General features: G+C 45.1%; 1 protein-coding gene and 1 pseudogene across 1 annotated transcript in view; one reads left to right on the top strand and one right to left on the bottom strand.

Annotated features, from left to right (window-relative positions):
- The window catches only part of Nmnat2 (nicotinamide nucleotide adenylyltransferase 2), a 159,674-nt gene that overhangs the window by 6,540 nt on the left and 132,632 nt on the right, over positions 1–20,502 (bottom strand). The window contains exons 7-8 of the mRNA XM_020169391.2: positions 19,546–19,590; positions 15,177–15,253 (exon numbers count right to left, since the gene is read on the bottom strand). Of these exons, the coding sequence (XP_020024980.1) occupies positions 15,177–15,253; positions 19,546–19,590 (122 nt within the window). The remainder of the gene's footprint in view (positions 1–15,176; positions 15,254–19,545; positions 19,591–20,502) is intronic.
- On the top strand, positions 2,539–3,593 carry LOC109690165 (small ribosomal subunit protein eS1 pseudogene; annotated as a pseudogene).

Below are 20,502 nucleotides of genomic sequence, written 5' to 3'. Positions count from 1 at the left end.
TACCATGATATGTTGTAGAAAGTGTACAGTCACTACTGATTTTTTTTTGCAATTGTGCGTAACACTTTGATGAAGATATTTATACATACTACATCTTTTATCACATCTCTGATTATTTGCTTAGGATAAAGAAGCAAAATAATTGGATAAAATGATATGAGCTGGATGTATTTCAAGCTCTTGAGACATTACTAAATTGCTTTCTGGAAATTTGTGCCAATTTTTGTTTTCAAAAAGCTGGAAGTTATGGCACTTAATTGACTTGGATCTAGCATGGGCATATTACCAGTTAGATCTTACTAATTATGAATCCCAGATGAGGGAAGGGAGGAGGAGGTAGATTACTTCTAAGCAGTGTTGCTTGTTGAGCAAGATCTGCTTTGGGGTCAAGGGACCCGGATTTTTTTCCCATAATTTTTCAAACAAACCACAGAAACAGACACTATGGAGCACTGTGGCCCATTGTGTACTAGAAGATTTCCATATCAGTGGGATTCCATTTCTAACCTAAGCCCGGTTCATCCAGGATGAGTGTATGTGTGTGATTGTATATCCTTGGAGATTTCCATTCACCTTTATTCTGCTTTTCCTATTGCTTACCACTAGAGCTGAAATTGCAAGTGGAACTCTGAGTTGCTCAAATGAAAGGTTAGTCTTGAGTGCCCCAGGAGGGAAGTGGAAAGCTAGGGCTACACTATCAGAGCCCCCACAGGATCATGCCATTAGGAAGGTACAGAAGATTGTATGACATGGTGTTTAGATCTGATAAATTGGCACCAAGTGCTTTGTCCTCTAGATCAGGATTGTTAGGGGGAAGCAGGGCAGGGAATTGGAGGCTGATCCAGCTACTCTTGCCACACATTTTAAGAATATTGCACAGGGGTTCACTGCTCAGTACCTGACTTCAAATTTGTCTGCACATTAGAACCAGGGGAGGAACATTACAAACCCCAAAGCCCAGCTCACACTCGAGATCAATTAAACCAAAAACTCAGAATGTGATTTAGGCATCAGTAAATTTTTTTTTAAATTCTCAATGTGCAACTGATTTTGACACCCAGTGTCTATATGCTGACCTAAAATTCTGGAGAAATTGGCATGGCAGGGAAAGAGATAGAAAAGAGAAGGGAGGAGAAGAGGGCTTTTGAGAGGAGAAGTGATGACAGAATCCATTCAAACAGGCGTACATGGAGATTCCCTAAACTGCCCCGTTAATGTAGATGTTTCAAGATAATCTGGTGTAGATTGCATAGGATAGGATTTGCTTTCCAATTGATTCTGTACTCTTGAGACATCATTTGATGGATGCTTCATATATGATATGTGTATTAGTGGAGCAATTTAAAGTGAGTGTAGTTAAGAACATGAAAATAATGGCTCAGAGCAGTAGTCAGTCCTCACGGGAGAATTGCCTTGTGGGTGACATCAGTACAGCTGCTGTCTCCACTCAGGGGTTAATGATTTGACACCCAATGAATAACCTTGCCAGGATGCTCAGTGGGTGGCAAGCAGATGGAGACCTTGCTGCCTGAAATGTTTCTCTTTTCTAAAAACAGGTGTCAGACTTGCCCCTGAAATCACAGATGGGGTGAGGGAGAGTCTGGTCACCCATGTGACCAGACTCACAGTTTTAGCAGCATCTCTGCGAGGCTTCAGGCCAGAAACTGAAGCCCCTCTGTGCTTCTTTAGCCAAACCCTAGTGCATGGGCTTGATTTTCATGCCAGACGGTGTGTGGGTAAAGGAAGCACAAGGTACTAGAGTTGGTGAATGTGCCTCATTACCCATCTCCTTCTAGGGCTTAGCTGTCCATCACACCCCCATCTCTCTGTCTTCAGGCCTCCAGACACCACCCTGGTTGTCCTCCTATTTTTCTGGCTGCTTCTTTTTGGTCTTATGTTGACCTCCTCTCTCTGACCTTGAATCGTTTGATTCTACCAGGCTTTAGTCCTTAGACCTCTTTTCTTTTCTGTCTACACTCACACCCTAATGATTTCATTCCATTTCAAAGCTTTAAGGGCACACCAAAGGCTCTCAAATTAATTTCCACTGTAGATATCTTTCTTAAACTTTAAATTCAGCATTAGCTGCCCTATTAACATGAGCACTTGGACAGGCATCTTCAACTTAATACATCCATGAGTCTCTGGACTTGCTAACATAAATGGATAAATATTCCCAGAGAAATGTTTTTCCTATAGTCTTTTTCACTTCTTACAATTGCTCAGAGCAAAAGCCTTGACATTTTCCTTGTTTTCTCTCCTTGTCTCACATTCTACATTCAGCCCATAATTCTATCTCCAGAACAAATGTAAGACTGTACTCATTTCTCACTTCTTCCCTAGTCCAGGTCTCTCCTGGTAGGCTGAATAATGGCCCCCAAAGACACCCAGGTCCTAATTCCTGAAAACTATTACTCTTACCTTAAATGGCAAAAGAGAATTTGCAGATGTGATTAAGCTAAAGATCTCTGGATTGTCCTGTGTTATCTGGACAGGATCTAAATGTAGTAACAAGTGTCCCTAGAAGAGGGTGGCAGGATGGAGGGGGGAATTGATTTGGAAGAAAGAAGATATGAAATGGAGCAAAGAGAGAGTGAAGATGCTACACCGTTGGCCTTGAAGGTAGAGGAAGGGTCCAGGAGGTCAGAAATGCAACAAATACAGCTCTACACATCTGGAAAAGTCAAGTAGCAGGTTCTTTCCTAGAACTTCTGAAAGGAAACCAACCCTGCCAACATCAGGCTTTGTCCAAAGAAACCTGTTTCATACTTCTGGCTTCCAGAACTGTAAGAGTATAAATACGCATTGTGTTAAACCACAAGTTTTCAGCAGCAAGACATTAATTCACATCCCTCACATCTCACTTGAGTTCCTTTGGTCTACCTGCTATTCTCTTGCCTTTTTCAGTGTATTTTCAACATCCAGATCAATAATGCCAAAATATAAATCGAATTGCATTGCTCCTTGGCTTAGACTCTTTCACTTAGATGTCACCTGCTTGGTGAGAACTTTTCCATCATACTATTCAAACTTGCAACACTTGGGCACCTGTACCGTAGGCCTAAATTCTCTGATAAAAAGAGAGGCAAGAAGAAAGAGCTTGATCCATTTTCTAAGAAAGATTGGTATGATGTGAAATCACTGACAATGTTTGACACAGAAATATTGGAAAACACCACTCATAAGGACTCAGGAACTGAAATTGCAATGTGATGGGTTGTGAGCCTTACTAATCAGCAGAATGGTGAAGTTGCATTTAGAAAATCCAATCTAATTATTGAGGATGTTTATGGAAAAAAACTGCATGGATCTTCCTGGGGGAAAAATATGCTTCATGGTCAAAAAATGGTGGACTATGATTGCAGCTTATGTTCACGTAAAACGATGGTAGTTATTTGCTTTATGGGTGCTATGCGCGTTTTAATTAAAAATGTAATAATCAGATAGGAGAGGCCTCTTTTTCTCAGCACCAACAGGCCTAGCAGATCCAGAAGAAAATGATGAAAATCATGATCAGAGAGATGCAGACAAATGACTTGAAAGAAGTGGTCAATAAACTGATTTTTGACAGCATTGCACCTCCTGTTACCTGAAGAGATTTCTGCGGGTCTTGGCTTGGAGGTGGGGAAGTGGGAGGAGTAAGTAGTCAACACAGCAGAGCAGTTCTGCTTGTTAAATCTCATTTCTGATGGGGCCAATGTGCCCTCACACTGCTAGGCCCCGGTGACAGGATCTGGGCACAGTCTTTTCCCACCAGCAGCACACAATGGTCCTCTCAGTTTAGCCCTGGCCTGTGTCATTCCTGGGGTGGGGTGTCTGTCTGTCTGTTTGTCTGTGTGTGTGTGTGTGTGTATCTTTAACATTCATCCTGCCTCCACTTCCTGCTCACAGGCACAGCTTTGATCACATCTTTTCATCTTCTCCCCAGAGAGTAAGGATGGGGAGGAGAGAGGAAGTGGGAAGAGGCAGACTTTGCTTCCCCAAATGTAGGGAACCTGAGGGAAGGATATGAGACATACTGAAGCAGGAAGAAACTTTGCCTGGTGAGAGAGACCACTCATGGCCCAAGCTGCAAATGTCTTGGAAGGAATATGAAGTTGCCATCATCCCTCCAAGAGGCTGAATTTTAAGACCTGCCCTGTTGAGTTTGAGGAATGCTTTGGGTAGATGGATGTCTGAGGCACCTTCCTGGAAACTAGGGGTACACAGTTGAGCATGGCTTCATTTCTTGAATAGGTCACTATCTAGTGGGTGATATTAAACAAAAGATTATTTTCAACTGTATCTACTCCTATGAAGAACAAGAGCAAGATACTGTTGGGTGGCTAATGTCTTTGTAGTAGCCAATATATTAGGACAACTGGCAAAAGTGTGGGCCACATCTCTTGATTGTGACAAACTATCTCATGGGCTACATGTTTTCAAGCACATTGCTCCCAAGTACCCTGTCATTTCTTCATTCAACAAAGTCTCATGGAGTCTACCTATGGTGAACTGATGATTAACACAGGTGAGTTTTCTGTAGTCTTGTAGCTTACCTTCTAGTGGGAGGAGATCATAAACAAAGTAAAAAGAAAACATTAGGAATTTGAAGCCTGAGAGAGAAAGGACCGGTCAGGGAAATATCTGGGGAGAATATTCCAGGAAGCCACGGGCTCTGAGGTGGGAAATCTAGTTAAATAAAGAAACCAAGTAGACAGCCAGGCACGGTGGTGCACGCCTGGAATCTGAGCACTCCAGAGGCTAAGGCAGGAGGATTGCAAGTTTGAGGATAACCTGGGTTATATAGTGAGACCCTGTCTCAAAAAAAGAAGTAAAGGGGGAAAAGAGAAACTAGATTGGACTGGAGCACAGAGAGGCAAGAAAAGTAAACAAGGACCAGATCACAATGAAGATGTGGGTTCATTTCAGTGCAGAGAGAAGCTTTTAAAGTTTCAAACAGAGGACTTCCGTTAGCAACAAGATCCAAGCTATATTGACTTGCCCTGGCAAGTCGAACTGGTAGAGACTGCTCTGAGATCAGGGTTCAGAATCCTGACCTTTTCTCCCAAACAGTGTTCTCTTGCCAAGCCACAGCACATCAGTGGCTCATGTATCGGTCTTCTCTAGAGGATAGCCAGGTAGGAGGGGCCATCAGTAAGGAAGGGAAGAAGCATCTGTTAAGGTGTCTGCCATGTGCCATGCTCAGTCGTGGGGACTTCTTTATGCTCACATTTAATCCTTATGATAACTATTTTCTGAGAATGTGTCTCTGTCCCTGCTTCATAGGTGGGGAAACCATCTGGTCTACACTGCACAGCTAATAAGTGAATTTGAATCCACTCAGGTCTCCATTAAAGACTTCTCCCCTTACACGGCTCTTTCAGATCCATTGACAAGACTCATGTTTTGGTAACTTGAAAATTTCTTGGTTTAAAAATACTGCAATTTGAAAATATACTCTATCGTTATTTTTTTTTTCCTGTAGTTTACAACTGTAATCCCAGCACTTAGGAGGCTGAGACAGGAGGATCATGAGTTCAAGTCCAAGCTGGGTTACAAAGTGAGACCCTGTCTCAAAAAATCAAAAAGAAGAAGAAAAAAGGATGCAAGGAGAGAGCTTTCAGCTGAAGCCACATGGTATTCAAGGAGCTTCTGGAAACTGCTCTACCCATCCCAGCGGAGAACTCTCTGCACTGTTCTGGGCTCTGCTCTTCTCTGGAGGGAAATCTGAGCTGGGACTAGTTTGGTCAAAGCCGAGGTGGGAATGCACTTCCAGGATGGCTCTCAATGTAAATAAATGAAGGCTCCTTCAGAGGGGCCCAGAAGAAATCATCTCCAGTCTATCACCGATTTGACTGGGAATGTGGGGAGGCTGGGGATTTCAGACTCAAGTCAAAGCCCAAAAACCAAACGGACAGCACCTTTCACATGAGAATGGTCAGAATCCTGCTGAGAGGTCCTGAAAGTCCTCCCATGAGCCTCCAGAACTCACATCAGTTTTATCAGTGTGGAGCCCCAATCCCTGGGGTAGAAGAGTCCATCGGGCTTCCTGCTGGAGCTAGTCTTCTGATAAAAACCATCTGAGCCTGAATAACCAAATGTTTGTCTTTGCTCCATTTATCCTGGGCCCTGGGATTTCTTCTGAGTGGCTAATGCCCCAGGCTCTTCCTCTGTTTATTTTCTTTGGTTGTTTTCCCATAGCTATTAGATGTAGGAAGCAGTTAGCCCAACTCTGGCTGGCTGGGAAAATGTAGGGTACAGCCAATTAGAACCAGTCTGCTGAAATGTGGGCTTTTGAGGGATGCTAAAAGAAAAGTCTGAGCTGGGAGTGTGGTTCAACTGGTGGAGCGCTTGCCTAGCCTGCAGGAGGCCCTGGGTTCAACCCCTAGTATTGCAAAAAAGGAAAAGGAAGAAATCAAAGCAAACATTGGCACATCCTACCTTTAGATTTTTTTACTCCTTTGGGTTGTGCTAAATATTGATTTGCTAGCTTAAAATGCAAGTCCTCTTGAGAGCAGCTAATACAGGTGATCATTAGTAATGACCAGTACCTTTCCAAATAGACAAACCTGTTCAACCAGCCAGAGCATCTCCCTAAAAAGTCTTCTTCCCAATTCTGAATCTTTTACAGTCTTCTTCTTATTCAAAGCCACCTTCTCTTTCCACCTACTTAACCCAATCCCGCCCATGAGTGCAGCTTTGAGTGACATGTATCATTATTCCCACTAGTCTGGCTTATCTGAATGAAGGATCTGAAGATGTGTGTGAAGTCCTGCTTTGCCATTCAATAGACTTGGACAAGTCACAGTGCATTTAAGCCTCAGTTTCCATATCTCTAAAATGGGAATAGAGGTTCCACATCACAGGAGCATTCTAAGGGTCAAATGAGACAATCCATGGGATGCAATCAGTGTTTATTATCCGCCTCTCCCACTAGAAAGCGTGGTGCATGACAGAATACCATGCTTTGTTTTCTGTTATTCTGTCCCTAGAACAGAACCTGTCACATAGTTTGTGCTCAATAAATATTTCAAAATAAATGAATGAATAACAGTCCATAGCTGTTAAGTACTTACTGGGTTCAGGAACTCTTCTAAGCTTTCCATATGTTTTATTTCATGTTATATAAAGAAATAATACAACAAATAAGTAAGGCATTTTGAGACTGTAAGAGGCTCAAGGGCAAATGCATGCTCCATCCTATATGCCCTATTGAGAGGCTGATGAAGGAAGGAATGCTTAAATGGGAATTAATTTGCCCCCTTCTGGTATAACATGACAGACAAAGCAGTTAGCGAATCAGCTCCCTACACAACAGGTTTTGTTTCTGGGAGGGGAGTGAACATAAAAGCTTTTTGCTTCACACGTGGGCCCTGGATGACCCTACAGCCTTTGGCCTTGATTTCCCTCAGTTCCCGATCCAAGGCTGGATACCTGCACTGGTGCATCTGTCAGGATGTCAAGGATCAGGTCTCTTAGGGGAGATTTGTTCTCTAACAAAGAGCTGGGAATGTGATGGGATATTGGGGAGGGTCTTGAACTCTGAGGCTGATCCAGGATCCAGTTGCCAGGTCATTCAGCAGCTCTTTTGAATTTCACTTGAGAGAAATTCAATGAATATCATGGAATTTTCTCCCCATAGAGTGTAAAGGGAAGGGTGTGTCACTGATCAGAGGTCAGAATCTACTGTGGACTGATGGGTCTTTGCTCCCAATGGGAAATGCCATAAGATATGCTTCAGTGAGGGTGGGGCTGTCCCTACAATTGTGTAATGAGGTTTCTGGATGGAGCATTTCAGTTCAGGACTCCAAGGCAAAAGAAAGAGGAAATGGGCCTATTCAGTGGGCTCCCATGTGAACATAAGGCCTTCACAGTCTTGGAACTTTCTTTACAGAAGGATGAACAGACTTCCATTTCTCTCCAGAGTTGCTTGAACTAGTGGCTTCTCTCCTGCTTTATTTCCAAGAATCCAGAGAAGACCTGGGAGCCTGGAATGCAGAGCCAGGGGCCTTGGATTTTTAGAGAAGAAACTGTGCTCTCTTCCTTGCCCTCCTGTCCCCAGCCATGGGCAGTTGCTGGGCGTTGGGCTCCTGGCCACTGAGCAGAGGTCTTTGGTCAACAGATATCACTTGGGGCACCAGGTAATAAACAGAAGCATGTTCTGATAGAGGAATGAAAGAATGAGAGAATACCTAACAAAAGATGTGAACAACCTCTACAAGGAAAACTATAAACTTCTGAAGAAAGAGATTGAGGAAGACTATAGAAAGTGGAGAGATCTCCCATGCTCAAGGATCGGTAGAATCAACATAGTTAAAATGTCTGTACTCCCAAAAGTAATCTACATGTTTAACGCAATTCCCATCAAAATCCCAATGACATTCATTAAAGAGATTGAAAAATCTACCATGAAATTTATATGGAAACACAAGAGGCCACGAAGAGCCAAGGCAATACTCAGTCAAAAGAACAATGCAGGAGGTATCACAATACCTGACTTCAAAATATATTACAAAGCAATAACAATAAAAACAGCATGGTACTGGCACAAAAACAGACATGAAGAACAGTGGAACAGAATAGAGGACCCAGATATGAAGCCACACAACTATAACCAACTTGTCTTTGACAAAGGCGCTAAAAATATACGATGGAGAAAAAGCAGCCTCTTCAACAAAAACTTCTGGGAAAACTGGTTAGCAGTCTGCAAAGAACTGAAACTAGATCCATGTTTATCACCCTATACCAAGATTAACTCAAAATGGATCAAGGATCTTAAGATCAGACCACAAACTCTAAAGTTGATACAGGAAAGAGTAGGAAATACTCTGGAGTTAGTAGGTATAGGTGAGAACTTTCTCAATGAAACCCCAGCAGCATAGCAACTAAGAGATAGCATAGATAAATGAGACTTCATAAAACTAAAAAGCTTCTGTTCATCAAAAGAAATGGTCTCTAAACTGAAGAGAACATCCACAGAGTGGGGGAAAATATTTGCCAGCTACACATCAAAGGACTGATAACCAGAATATATAGGGAGCTTAAAAAACTAAATTCTCCCAAAACTAATGAACCAATAAAGAAATGGGCAAGTGAACTAAACAGAACTTTCTCAAAAGAAGAAATTCAAATGGCCAAAAAGCACATGAAAAAATGCTCACCATCTCTAGCAATAAAGGAAATGCAAATTAAAACCACACTAAGATTCCACCTCACCCCTGTTAGAATAGCCATCATTAGCAATATCACCACCAACAGGTGTTGGCGAGGATGTGGGGAAAAAGGAACCCTCTTACACTGTTGGTGGGAATGTAGACTAGTACAACCACTCTGGAAAAAAATTTGGAGGCTACTTAAAAAGCTAGACATTGATCTACCATTTGATCCAGCAATACTACTCTTGGGGATATACCCAAAAGACTGTGACACTGGTTACTACAGAGGCACCTGCACACCCATGTTTATTGCAGCACTATTCACAATAGCCAAGTTATGGAAACAGCCAAGATGCCCCACCACTGACGAATGGATTAAGAAAATGTGGTATCTATACACAATGGAATTTTATGCAGCCATGAAGAAGAACGAAATGTTATCATTCGCTGGTAAATGGATGGAATTGGAGAACATCATTCTGAGTGAGGTTAGCCTGGCCCAAAAGACCAAAAGTCCTATGTTCTCCCTCATATGCAGACATTAGATCAAGGGCAAACACAACAAGGGGATTGGACTTTTTTTTTTTTTTTTTTTTTCCATAGAGCAAAGTTTAATGGCAGGCCCAAACTTCCAGGCTGGCCAGGGAAAAGATGGCGCAGCCAGGGATTGGACTTTGAGCACATGATAAAAGGGAGAGCACACAAGGGAGGTGTGGGGATAGGTAAGACACCTAAAAAATTAGCTAGCATTTGTTGCCCTCAACGCAGAGAAACTAAAGCAGATACCTTAAAAGCAACTGAGGCCAATAGGAGAAGGGGACCACGAACTAGAGAAAAGTTTATATCAAAAAGAATTAACCTAAAAGGTAACACACGTGCACAGGAAATTAATGTGAGTCAACTCCCTGTATAGCTATCCTTATCTCAACCAGCAAAAACCCTTGGTCCTTCCTATTATTGCTTATACTCTCTTCAACAAAATTAGAGATAAGGGCAAAATAGTTTCTGCTGGGTATGGAGGGGGTGGGGGGGAGAGGTAGGGGGCGGAGTGGGTGGTAAGGGAGGGGGTGGAGGCAGGGGGGAGAAATGACCCAAGCATTGTATGCATATATGAATAATAAAACAATAAAAATTAAAAAAAAACAAGGCAAAGAACTTGAAAAAAAAAAGCAAAATGCAGCAAAATGAAAGTAATCTATAAAAAATTGTACCTGTAACTTAAATATTAATTTATATTAAAATTTGAGTACAGTGGGGAAAGGGAAAAAAAAAAAGAAAGAATGAGAGAATAAAATCCAGGACAGAAGCAGACCTCACATATCTCATCCCTGGGAATCTCATTTACAAACTGAGGTCTCTTTAAATGTACCATTTCCCGGGAACACAAGATGAGACCGTCTGCTAGTAGCATAAACAGGACTCACCTGATGGCTACTTTTGAAAAAAAGACTTTTTTCCCCCCATAGCTTGAGGTTCCATCTTCCCCAAATACATACAGTGGAACAATACATGGAGTTACCAGTGTCCTGTCCCCTACTACCAGCCCTATATCTAGCAGTCAGGGACCCTTTACAAGAGGAATGTGCAGGACATTAGGTGTCCTGTGGAGGGGAGAGAAAATGGGAGGATTCTTTCCAATGGAAAGGAGGAAGAGGATCTGCTCTCTCCCGCCCCGCCTCCTATCTAGCTTCTCCACCTGAGGGCAAAGTCCTAGAGGAGAAAAGGGCCTAGTGATGGGGGACAGTAGTAGGAGGCTCCCAGACTCAGCTAGGAGTCCTTTCCCCAGGTAGGCATGGAGCAGGGCACCATCACTGTCAAGGGGCCAGGAGGCTGGGACAGGGAAGATGTGGCAAACTTGGTGAGCTGAATCTGGAGGATGATCCTCATGTTCAGTCTAACCAGAGTCTCCAGGTCTGGGAATCAGCAATGACTGAGGCAACACTTCCACCGTCCTTGTGGAATGGGGGTTAAGAGTGGAATTTTAACTTGATTTAAATAAGTCAAATCTGGCATGCCTGTATTAGAGGCTGAGATTCGCACACCTTATATAAGGATGCAGCTCCTTGGCTAATATTTCCCTTCTATCTTCCAGGCAGTGATTGTAGCGACCTCACAGCACAGATCCCCGGTGGTCTGAGTGATGATTGAGTAACTGGGCAGTTGCTGACCCATATCTGCTCTAGGCTGATATCTGCTTGCTTGTGGGGCAAGCTTGGAGGGTCTGCTTGACCCAAATCCTTTGGCTACCTCTGCTCACCACCCTGGGCAGGATTAGATGCAAGAACTGTTGTGCCCTCTGAGAGTAGCCAGGATGGATGTCCTAGGTCTCCAGGTGACTAGCCATCCAAGTTGGCTCAAGACTGAGGGAATTCTAAGGAGAGGTGAGGCTTTCAGGGGATTGGTTGTTGTTTTGCTTTGTTTTTGTTTTATGCAGTGCTGGGGATTGAACCAAAGGTGTCATGTTCTGTACCACCGAGCTACATCCCTAGTCAAGGACTTTCTGTTTTAAAACCAGGTAAGTTCCAGGAAAACTGAGGTCTACTGGTTACTCTACTTTGCTGCCAGCTCATTGTCTTATCCATCCTTGGTTCCCCAGGATGCTCCAGAGTCAGTCCTCTGAGATTATGGTCGAGAATGAGATAGGAGAATTCCCTTCTCACAAGTGACTGAAATTCTGTGATCTCCCTCAGGAATCCAGAAGGGCAAGAAGAGGTCAGGACTGAGACCTGGCCAAGTGATCAAGCGGGAACACATTTGAATAGATGAAGACCTTCATTGTCACGTACCTGCTAAATCAACAGCTACTGGCTTTCCAAATTTTCTTTTCTTTTCTTTCCTTTTTTCCTGTACTGGGCATTGAACACAGGGCCTTATGCTTTCCATTTTTCTTTCTTAACCAACCAATGTATTCTCAGCCCCAGGGAACCAGAATGGGAGAGACCAGGAGCAATTCTCCCTGGCCCTCAAATGTTGACATCCGACAAGGTGAAGAGCACCCTCTTTGGAGAGAAATTAGAGGGCCTGAAGTCAGCACTCGGATCAGGAGGACACAGAGGGACTGGCCATGCACCAAGGACCCCAAGTTGTGTAAGTTTCAGGCCAGGTCTGCCACTAGAAGTATGCTCCTACAGGTCCCTCTTAGTAAGCAGCCCCAGGATCCCCTGCTCTGGCAAATCCCTCTAAATCCCTCACCACTGCCCAAGCCTCCATAGGATGGAGCCCCAGGCAATGGCCTACTTTGCTTGGATCTTTGAAAGACCTTTTCTTAGATCTTCTATGGAACTTTGGCTCCCCTTACTTTTTACTTTCACAGTACCTTATGAAGGAGCAAGGAAAACAAAAGCTAATTAAGCCACTTAATACAGAACTGAAAGGTTTAAATTTTCACCTGCAGGAAATTGGTCCAGGGTGGAGATTCAGTACAATCTGCTTGCCTGAAACTCTCCCTTCCCTCCTGGTTATTCCATGGCCTGTTAGCATTTATGTCCTTCGTCTTGAACAGCTATGTGTATTTCGGTGTGCCTATTTAAACTCCTTACGGTTTCTTAATGGTGTGTTGCATGTAACTGTGTGACAGGTACTGGGCTAGTCACTTTAAATAGATAGCGTTATTTAAGCCTTCCAAAGCCATATGAGGCAGTTACTAATAATTGTGCCCATTTTAGAGATAGTTTGGTGGGAGAAACGGAAGCTCAGAATACATTTTGTCATGAGCTGTGTTGGAATAGAACTGAAATCTTGAGTCTAACCCTGAAAGTGGTGTTTCTCCTCTCCCCTCCCCTCTCCTCTCCTCTTTTCTTCTCTCCAAAGATACATAAATGTACATGAAAAGATTTCGTATGCTATGTCATACCTCTTAGTAGTTGGGGAGGCAGGGATTCGATTATATATTTCTTTAACATGCCATAATTCTGTCAATAACACTCTATAGATTTTATAAATTAAAAAAAAAAAAAACCCACAACTGGGGCTCAGAGTAAAACTGGTAGAAAGCCTGAGTTAATCCTCTAGCTTCGCTTGCTTTTAGTCTCTTGCTTTCACCCCCATTTTTGGAGGTCACATGGCTAAGCAATACATTCCCATTAGCTTTGCTATAGATAATACCTCTGACTATGGGTCACCATGGTAATGGTTATCTAAGTTGTTTTTTAGGAACCTGGAGATAGCATAAACCATTTGAAGGTACTGACCCTTCACTTGACCTTGTGCAAGCATCCAATGGGTGACCTTTTGATGCCAGAGAGCTGAAACTACCCACAGAGTACACAAACATCATTTTCTGAGCATGGGTCCTAAGAAAAGCTATGAAGTTTGAATATGCATGCTCAAATTGATACAGAAGTTAGGCAGGAAGTTAGGAAAACTGATGGCTTGGCTGTTGATAAGGAATCACATCCTGGATTGAGGACATTACCCAATGACTCGTTCCAATTTTACTATACGTGTTACTAAGGCAAGCACGACCAAATGACTTGTGACATAAAGCAAGGTTTTGCTGACCCATAGTCTTTATAGGTTGTAAAAAATGACAGCATTGGTCTGACACTCCAAGGCTAATAACTCCCTGCCTATCACGTGGGAGGAGCTGTTAGAGTACAACCCAGTCTCTAGAAGTTAATGACATCTTCATGTCTGCAGACCCCAATAAAAGCTTTAGGGCTTAGGACCTTCATTACAGTGCTCCTCCTTGAGCCTGACCACCCTCCCATCTGGAGAGGGCACTTTTGCCTTGCTTTGTGTTAGTAAAACTGCTCCTGCTGAAGTCTCTGTGTCTATCCTTGAATTCTTTCTCCAACAAGATCAAGAACTTCCCGGCCCCTGGATTAGTAACTCTGTAACAAGACCACTCATTGCTTCACTTTTCCTTACCCCATCACCTTTCGCTGTGCCTCAGATCACTGTTTTTCCCTTTTTTTGTTTTGGAGGTACTGGGGTTTGAGCTCAAGGCCTCATGCTTGCTGGGCAGGCGCTGTATCGCCTGAGCCACTCCACTAGCCCTTTTTTGGGTTGAGTATTTTTGAGATAGGGTATGGAGAACTATTTGCCTCAGCTGGCTTTGAACTTTGATCTTCCTGATCCCTGCCTCCTGACTGGGTAGGAGCCACCAGCTTTTTTTTTTTTTTTTTTGCATACATACTTCTAAACTCTTACAGCCTTTGGGCTTCTGCTTTCTCACAGTTGGCTGTCTCATGAATAAACTCTTCATTTTTGCAAAACTTTTGCAATCACTTCAGTGACTGGCACACATGCAACAAGCAAAATGGTCCTCATTAGGTAACCAGAGAGGCTGAGTTATTTATATGATCACACAGTCAGTTAATAAAAAGAACAGTAAGTCTGGGATTGCAGTGCTAGGAATACAGTTTGCACAGACTGGGAGGCAGCACTAGCTCAGGCTATCCAATAGTGAATTAATGAAAGAGCAAGAAGGAATATATGTGTGAAGAATGAGTAATTTGTGTTTAAGAGCATCACAGTCAGAACCAGCAACAAGGATGTCAATGGAGCGTCTAAGCGGTACATGTAAGTTTAACTGGTTTGTACCCTCAATCCTAAATCAATTGCCAGAAGGATCCTACTGACCTTTTGCCATTAGTGGCTTGACCCCCTTTCTCTTGTGAAGGGTATTCTAGGATAGTATTTTACCACCTCTTCAAAAAGAATCAAAGGGAAACAAACCACACTATCTTCTTGAAAGGGCAAGATGTTTTTTAAATCCTTCTCTTTCTCCTCCCCTGAACACTCCCTCCTCCTCCCCAAGCAAATAAGAGGCATTCGATGACTCAGACTGCTTTTTTCCCTGGGGGCTTTAGGAAGGGACAAGAGCCTGAGGAGGAGTGAGTGAAAAATGCAGTAGGAGATAAAGCTTGGAGTAGATGAGAATTTTCTTCCACAGTGATGTGAATGGAACGCCCTCTTGGGAACTCAAGGGAGGCAAGTTTCCACTTGGGGAAAGGAAGCTCAGAGGCCAAAACCAAGTGTCCCCTCTCTGTCCTTCCCCACTCCAGTAGTGTGGGACCCCATAGCCTTGCTACTCACGTCTGCCTCGTTCCAGAGCCCTGGGATGCAGAAGGACTCCAGCAGGTCACTGCCACACAGCAACAAAATGCGCAGTTCTGAGGAGAGAAAGCAAAATTTGCAGAGAAAGGGGAGGCCTGAAAAACAGTCCACTCTCAGCCTTTTTCCCTTGGTGAGCACAGAAGTCCCGCACCCATGGGCCTCCAGGGCCAGGGTGTCTGCAGTGCAGAGTCTCCCTCTTCTCTCCCTTGGGTTCAGTTACACCACCCTAGTCTCCTGGGGGAATCACCCGTGCAGGAAGAGTGGAGTGACCAACTGTTCTGTGTGCCCAGGACACAAGCGTTTCAGGGCTAAAACAGGATGGCTAATAACTGTCACGGTGAATTAGCCAGCTACATGCTTCTTAAATTTCCCTCAAGCTTAAGTTTGGATTCTCATCTCTCCATTATATAGAGTTTGTCTCCTGTCACAAGTACCAGTGAGATCTGGGGAAGTTGGGTGTGTGTGTTAGGGAGGGCGGGGCACTGAATGTACCCATGAGGTTATGTCCTCTCATTATTAATGCCTTCTCTTTTTGGGACCGCTGTCCTCAGCAAAGGGCTTGAGAAATGAGGTGGAGGCTCCCTCCCCTCTGGGATGCTTCCCAGAGGCACCCTGGTGGCTTCCTGCTTGTCAGTTGCTTTTCTTCCCTCATTAAGCTCATTCTGAATTATTCCAGAGAGGCCCATTGTCATTTAAAACAGCAGCAAATGGTTGCTTAATAAAACTGAGTGGATGGGGAAAAAGAATACAGGGATTCTTGGAACATTATGGAGAGAGTCCCCTGCCCAGGATGTGACTCAGGGTGGTATCTGTGTGTGTGGGTCCCAGGAAGCCAAGGCTATCAGGCAACTTGTCTAAAACAATGAGGCAACCCTGCCACCGAGTTCACCAACTTTCCAGACACAGCTGGGACCATTTACCCTGAGGCTGAGAGACCGCAGCAGCCCACAGCTCTGCCTGCCTCAGGCCTTGGAGCTAGATGAGGACTTGCACGTGGTGAGCTTGCCTGTGCTGTGGGAGGGGCCTCCAAGAGGTTCTGAAGCAGGCGAAGGCTGCTGGGCTGACTATGGACAATGCCAACATCTCATTGTCCCAGGGTTTGGGCAACCCGCCCACCTTGGGGAGCCCCAGCTAGGGCTGGGAACTTAACTACTCAATATTCTTGTATTTTCTTTTCTCTCCTCCCTTACATATCACAGTGTAATGGTCTGTTTCTGGGCAGAAGCTTGTTTTGTCTTTATATCCTCAGGGCACGGCAGAGTGACCGGCACACAGTAAGGTGTTCACACATGGTGAGTGGGTGAGCCAACAAACAAACAAGCTGACCACAGAGGTGATGGAAGCTGCCTAAGAGCCTGCAGGCAGTCTGGGAAAACAGGTGGCTATTGTGCCTCTGCTTTTACAGCCTGGGATCCCTGCCTCCCACCCTGGGGAAAATGCCTGCCCTCCGTGTCATGATGCAGGATTACTGGCCCACCCCACCCTTCACTGTGACAATGGACCAGGCTTTGTGTGGCTCTGAGGAACCACACAGGGCTCATTCCAGGGATCCTGTTGTTCCTTGTGCCCCACTTGGAGGCACCCAGGATTCTAGGTCAGTTCCCTGGTGAAAGCCTGAGGGTCTGTAGTTCTGGTTTCCTGAAGGCTCATTTCAGTGGCCATGACCCTCAGCTTTCTCTACACCAGTGCTTCTCTACTGGGAGACAATTTTGCAATGGCCAGGAGACCTCTGGCAATGTCGGGAGACATTTTTTGGTTGTCATGACTTGGGAGATGAAGGGGGTGCTACTGGCATCTCGTGGGTGGAGGCCTGGGATGCTGCTATAAGCATCGCAAATGCACAGGACAGCTCCCACAACACAGGATTATCTGCTCTCAAATGTCAATAGTTCCACGGTTGAAAACCTCACCTTACAGCCATGAAAATGAATCTATCTTCTATTCCCATTACAGGACTTACTGTTCCATCCAAATATAATGGGGAACTTTTTTAATAAGCTGAAGCACAAAAATAAGGTCTCTGCCTTTTCTTGCAGGACCAGACAGATCTATTGGTCACAGAAATGTGGCCCTGACAGAACTTGAGGTACCATGAGTGGCCACTCGGGGGCAGCAGGTTATTGGGTGAGGCTAATGCATTTCCAGTCTACAAGTCCTTGGCCCCGGGGTAGCCCAGGAGAAGCAGTCAGCTGTTAGGAACATGGAAATGGGGTCACAGATGCTAAAGGAGCTAGAAGAAGATGGCTTTTCCTTGTGAAGTGTGTAAGAGGATTTAAACAGGGGGCCTCATGAACACCAGGGCCTCAAAGAGCACAAGGGTCAGGAGGCAGGTGGCTCTCTTCATCCTCCTCTGGGCCCCATCTCCTTTCCCAGGTTGCTCCAATCCAGGGACAGGAGCCAGAACCCGTGCTCTCCCTCCACACACCCTGTCCAGGAATCCGGCAATGTGAAGCCCAGACCCATGGCCCATCCTAGCTCCCACAGCACAGCAAGGCAGCTGCCACTTACACCACACCAGGCCATGAATCCATCTGCCAGCAATGATCACAGGGCTTTCTTTAGAACCCTCCCCTGACCCCCAGTTTCCCTTTCTTCTCAGACACTGGTAGACCTCATCCCTCTCAGGGACCAGAGGGAATGCAGAGGGGGACAGCCAGAGGTGAAAGGCTACTCCTCAACCCCAGTCACACAGTGGCCTGCTCAATAAACCTACTAGGGAGCAAGAAAAGTAAGCAAGGTGGGCCTGGCGACCGTTGCCCCTCACAAGACTGCAGTGAGATATCGTAAGGGAAAACGCAGCAGGGCAAACGGCAGTGCTGTATAACACAGATTAGCATGGCCTCTCTGGTAGCAGGGATTGCTTTCTGAGTAGGGGGGACACAGTGGCCTAACACAAGCCTTGGGTGCTAGGAAGGCAAACAAGGTCACAGATGAAGTCTGGCTACAAATTCTCTGGAGTAAAGGAAGAGAAATACACAGTAGAATACAATGACCAATTCTGGATGCTCTGAGCTCTCCTGGTCAAGGAGACTGGCAGGGAGGTGACAATTCCTGGCCAAGTGCAGAACTGCAGGGAGATGGAGTGCCTTAGGAGTACTTTCATCCCATCTCTGCCTTTGGATGCCCTGGGTGTGCAGAACCTGGGTCAAGTCTCCTGCTTGCTTTGGGGAGCAGCCAGGAAGCTAGGTACATGCCTTCCTGTGGCCTTTGGACAGCCATGAGCTGATAAGTAAAGTATATTAAAGTCTAGTAAAATAACTAGAAAGTGAAGGAGTTTCAGTATTCATTACCTTTGTTTCATACAATTTAAGTGTAAATTAATATAACTTAATTTTTAGTAATGGCTGTGTTTAAACAACTAGTGAATAAAATTTCTGAAAATTTTATGACTGATTCTAGAAAACCAATATGAACCAACTCAAGTGCATCACTGCACCTCAGATCAGAGGACAAGACACACCTTGTAATGATAGCACATCTGCTGGACCTCCTGGGAGAAGGAGGTGCTCAGTTACATCCCCGTCTCCAGGTCTCTGGGGGTCGTGACATGAGTTCTGACCCCCAGCTTTGAGACAGAGGATGACCAGGAAGAATGCCTAACGTTTAAGATGGAGCGTGTCTGTCGGACACTAAGTCCTGGAGATGGAGGCACTCCTCTTGTCACTGACCCTCATTGTCACCTGGTACCTGTGCCAGCTTCAGCTCCATTTTGCCTTCTTCCTGCCCTTTCCCCAGCATCAGGAGCTTGGGTCATTCACTTGGGTCTCCCATTGGGCTGATTTTTTTTTTCTCAGCTTACTTACTCAGGCTGTCACCTTCTTCCCAACCTGATGTCTCTATGTAACCATCCTCCACCAACTGTGGCCTGGGCTTGGGCACAGCATTCACACAGACAGTGGGATACCTTATTCTCAGTCCAGTGCTGCAGGCAGGCCATGGAGGTGGCTTTCAGCCAACCCCTACCTCCTTCTCTAACCTTCAGGTGCTGAAAACCTCTTATAAGGAAGGCAGGTAAGCTCTCCTGCCTTGCTTATGTGCAGTGTCCATGGCCAAAGAATGGTCTCTCCAGCTGGCGCTCAAGCTCAACTTTCATTCTAGATGAGGGAGAGGAGGCTCTGAAGGGAAAATTGCCAATTGATCCAGTTCCCTATCTCCTGGGAACTGGCCTGGGTCCAGTTAGAATATGTTAAAGGGGAGCTAAGTAAGAATGCCATCCTAGCTCAGGAATGACCATTGTTCCATGAGCAGATCATGCTGCAAACACAGCCCAGGATTTTTAATTCTCTGCCCTCTCCCATGGTGCCAGTGGTACAGGCAGGTGGCTCCAAGCTTTCGCAGCCCCACTCACCAATCTCCTCGTACCGCATCACTGAGCCCAGATTGGCATTCTCATCTGTGGAGGAAAGAGGGGTCAGACATGTTAGGGAACTGAGAGCCTTCTGGGCGGGAGTAGTTGCAATGAGACTGGGGTACCTGAGCCTGCTTGTACAGGGACATCCAAGGAGAGTGAATGAACACATGGACAGGAAGCATCCCCTCCCACTCCCAGGGCAGGACCTCACATTACTGGGATTTTTCAGGATAGGACGGCCTCACTGGGGAGCCAATGTTGAACACACACATACACACACACATACACTCACACTCATGTTGCGCACCTTCTGTCTCTGCATCTTAAAGAGGCTACCCACAAGAGTGATGTACTCAAAAGTTTTAGGGTCAGGTGTTGGAATCACAGGAGGTGACCCTCTCTTCTTAAGGCCTACCTGGTGTAAAGAACCAGTAAAACTGGGGATGTTGAGAGTTTTCCATGGTGGAATGCAGCAAGATCTCAAGGGAAACCTTGAAAGGCTGAACTTCTGACATACTCTGTGTGTGCAACACTTACCCAGAGGTACACAATGTGCACAAGTGTGCACACATGCAAGCCCACAGAAGTGCTATCTTGACCCTTTCCTCTCTCTCTCTGCCACCTCAACCATCCTTCTTGGTTCCCACTCAACGTGCCTGGAATTGGAAATCTGAGTAATGGCAGAAGTCAGCCCCAGAGAATAAAAGGAATAAAGTCTAAGCCTTCAACTACTCTGTGAGTTAAATTTGGAGTTTTCAGGAGACAGACCCCCAGGGACTATAATACTCTTATCCATGACAAGTCTTTGGTGGGGGAGGGAGCAGCCAAAGGACAGATGGAATTAAGAAAAGAGCACGTGCCTCTTGGTAGGAGGACAGACATTGCTGGAGCTGGGCTGACCTGCAGGAGATTCCAGGCCCCATTGAAAACCTTAGGTGTGCAGACATCTTCTAT

This window comes from Castor canadensis, chromosome 11 (genome assembly GCF_047511655.1).
Source record: "Castor canadensis chromosome 11, mCasCan1.hap1v2, whole genome shotgun sequence".
Classification (NCBI taxonomy): Eukaryota; Metazoa; Chordata; class Mammalia; order Rodentia; family Castoridae; genus Castor; species Castor canadensis.
This window is presented reverse-complemented; position numbering and strand designations above follow the sequence as displayed.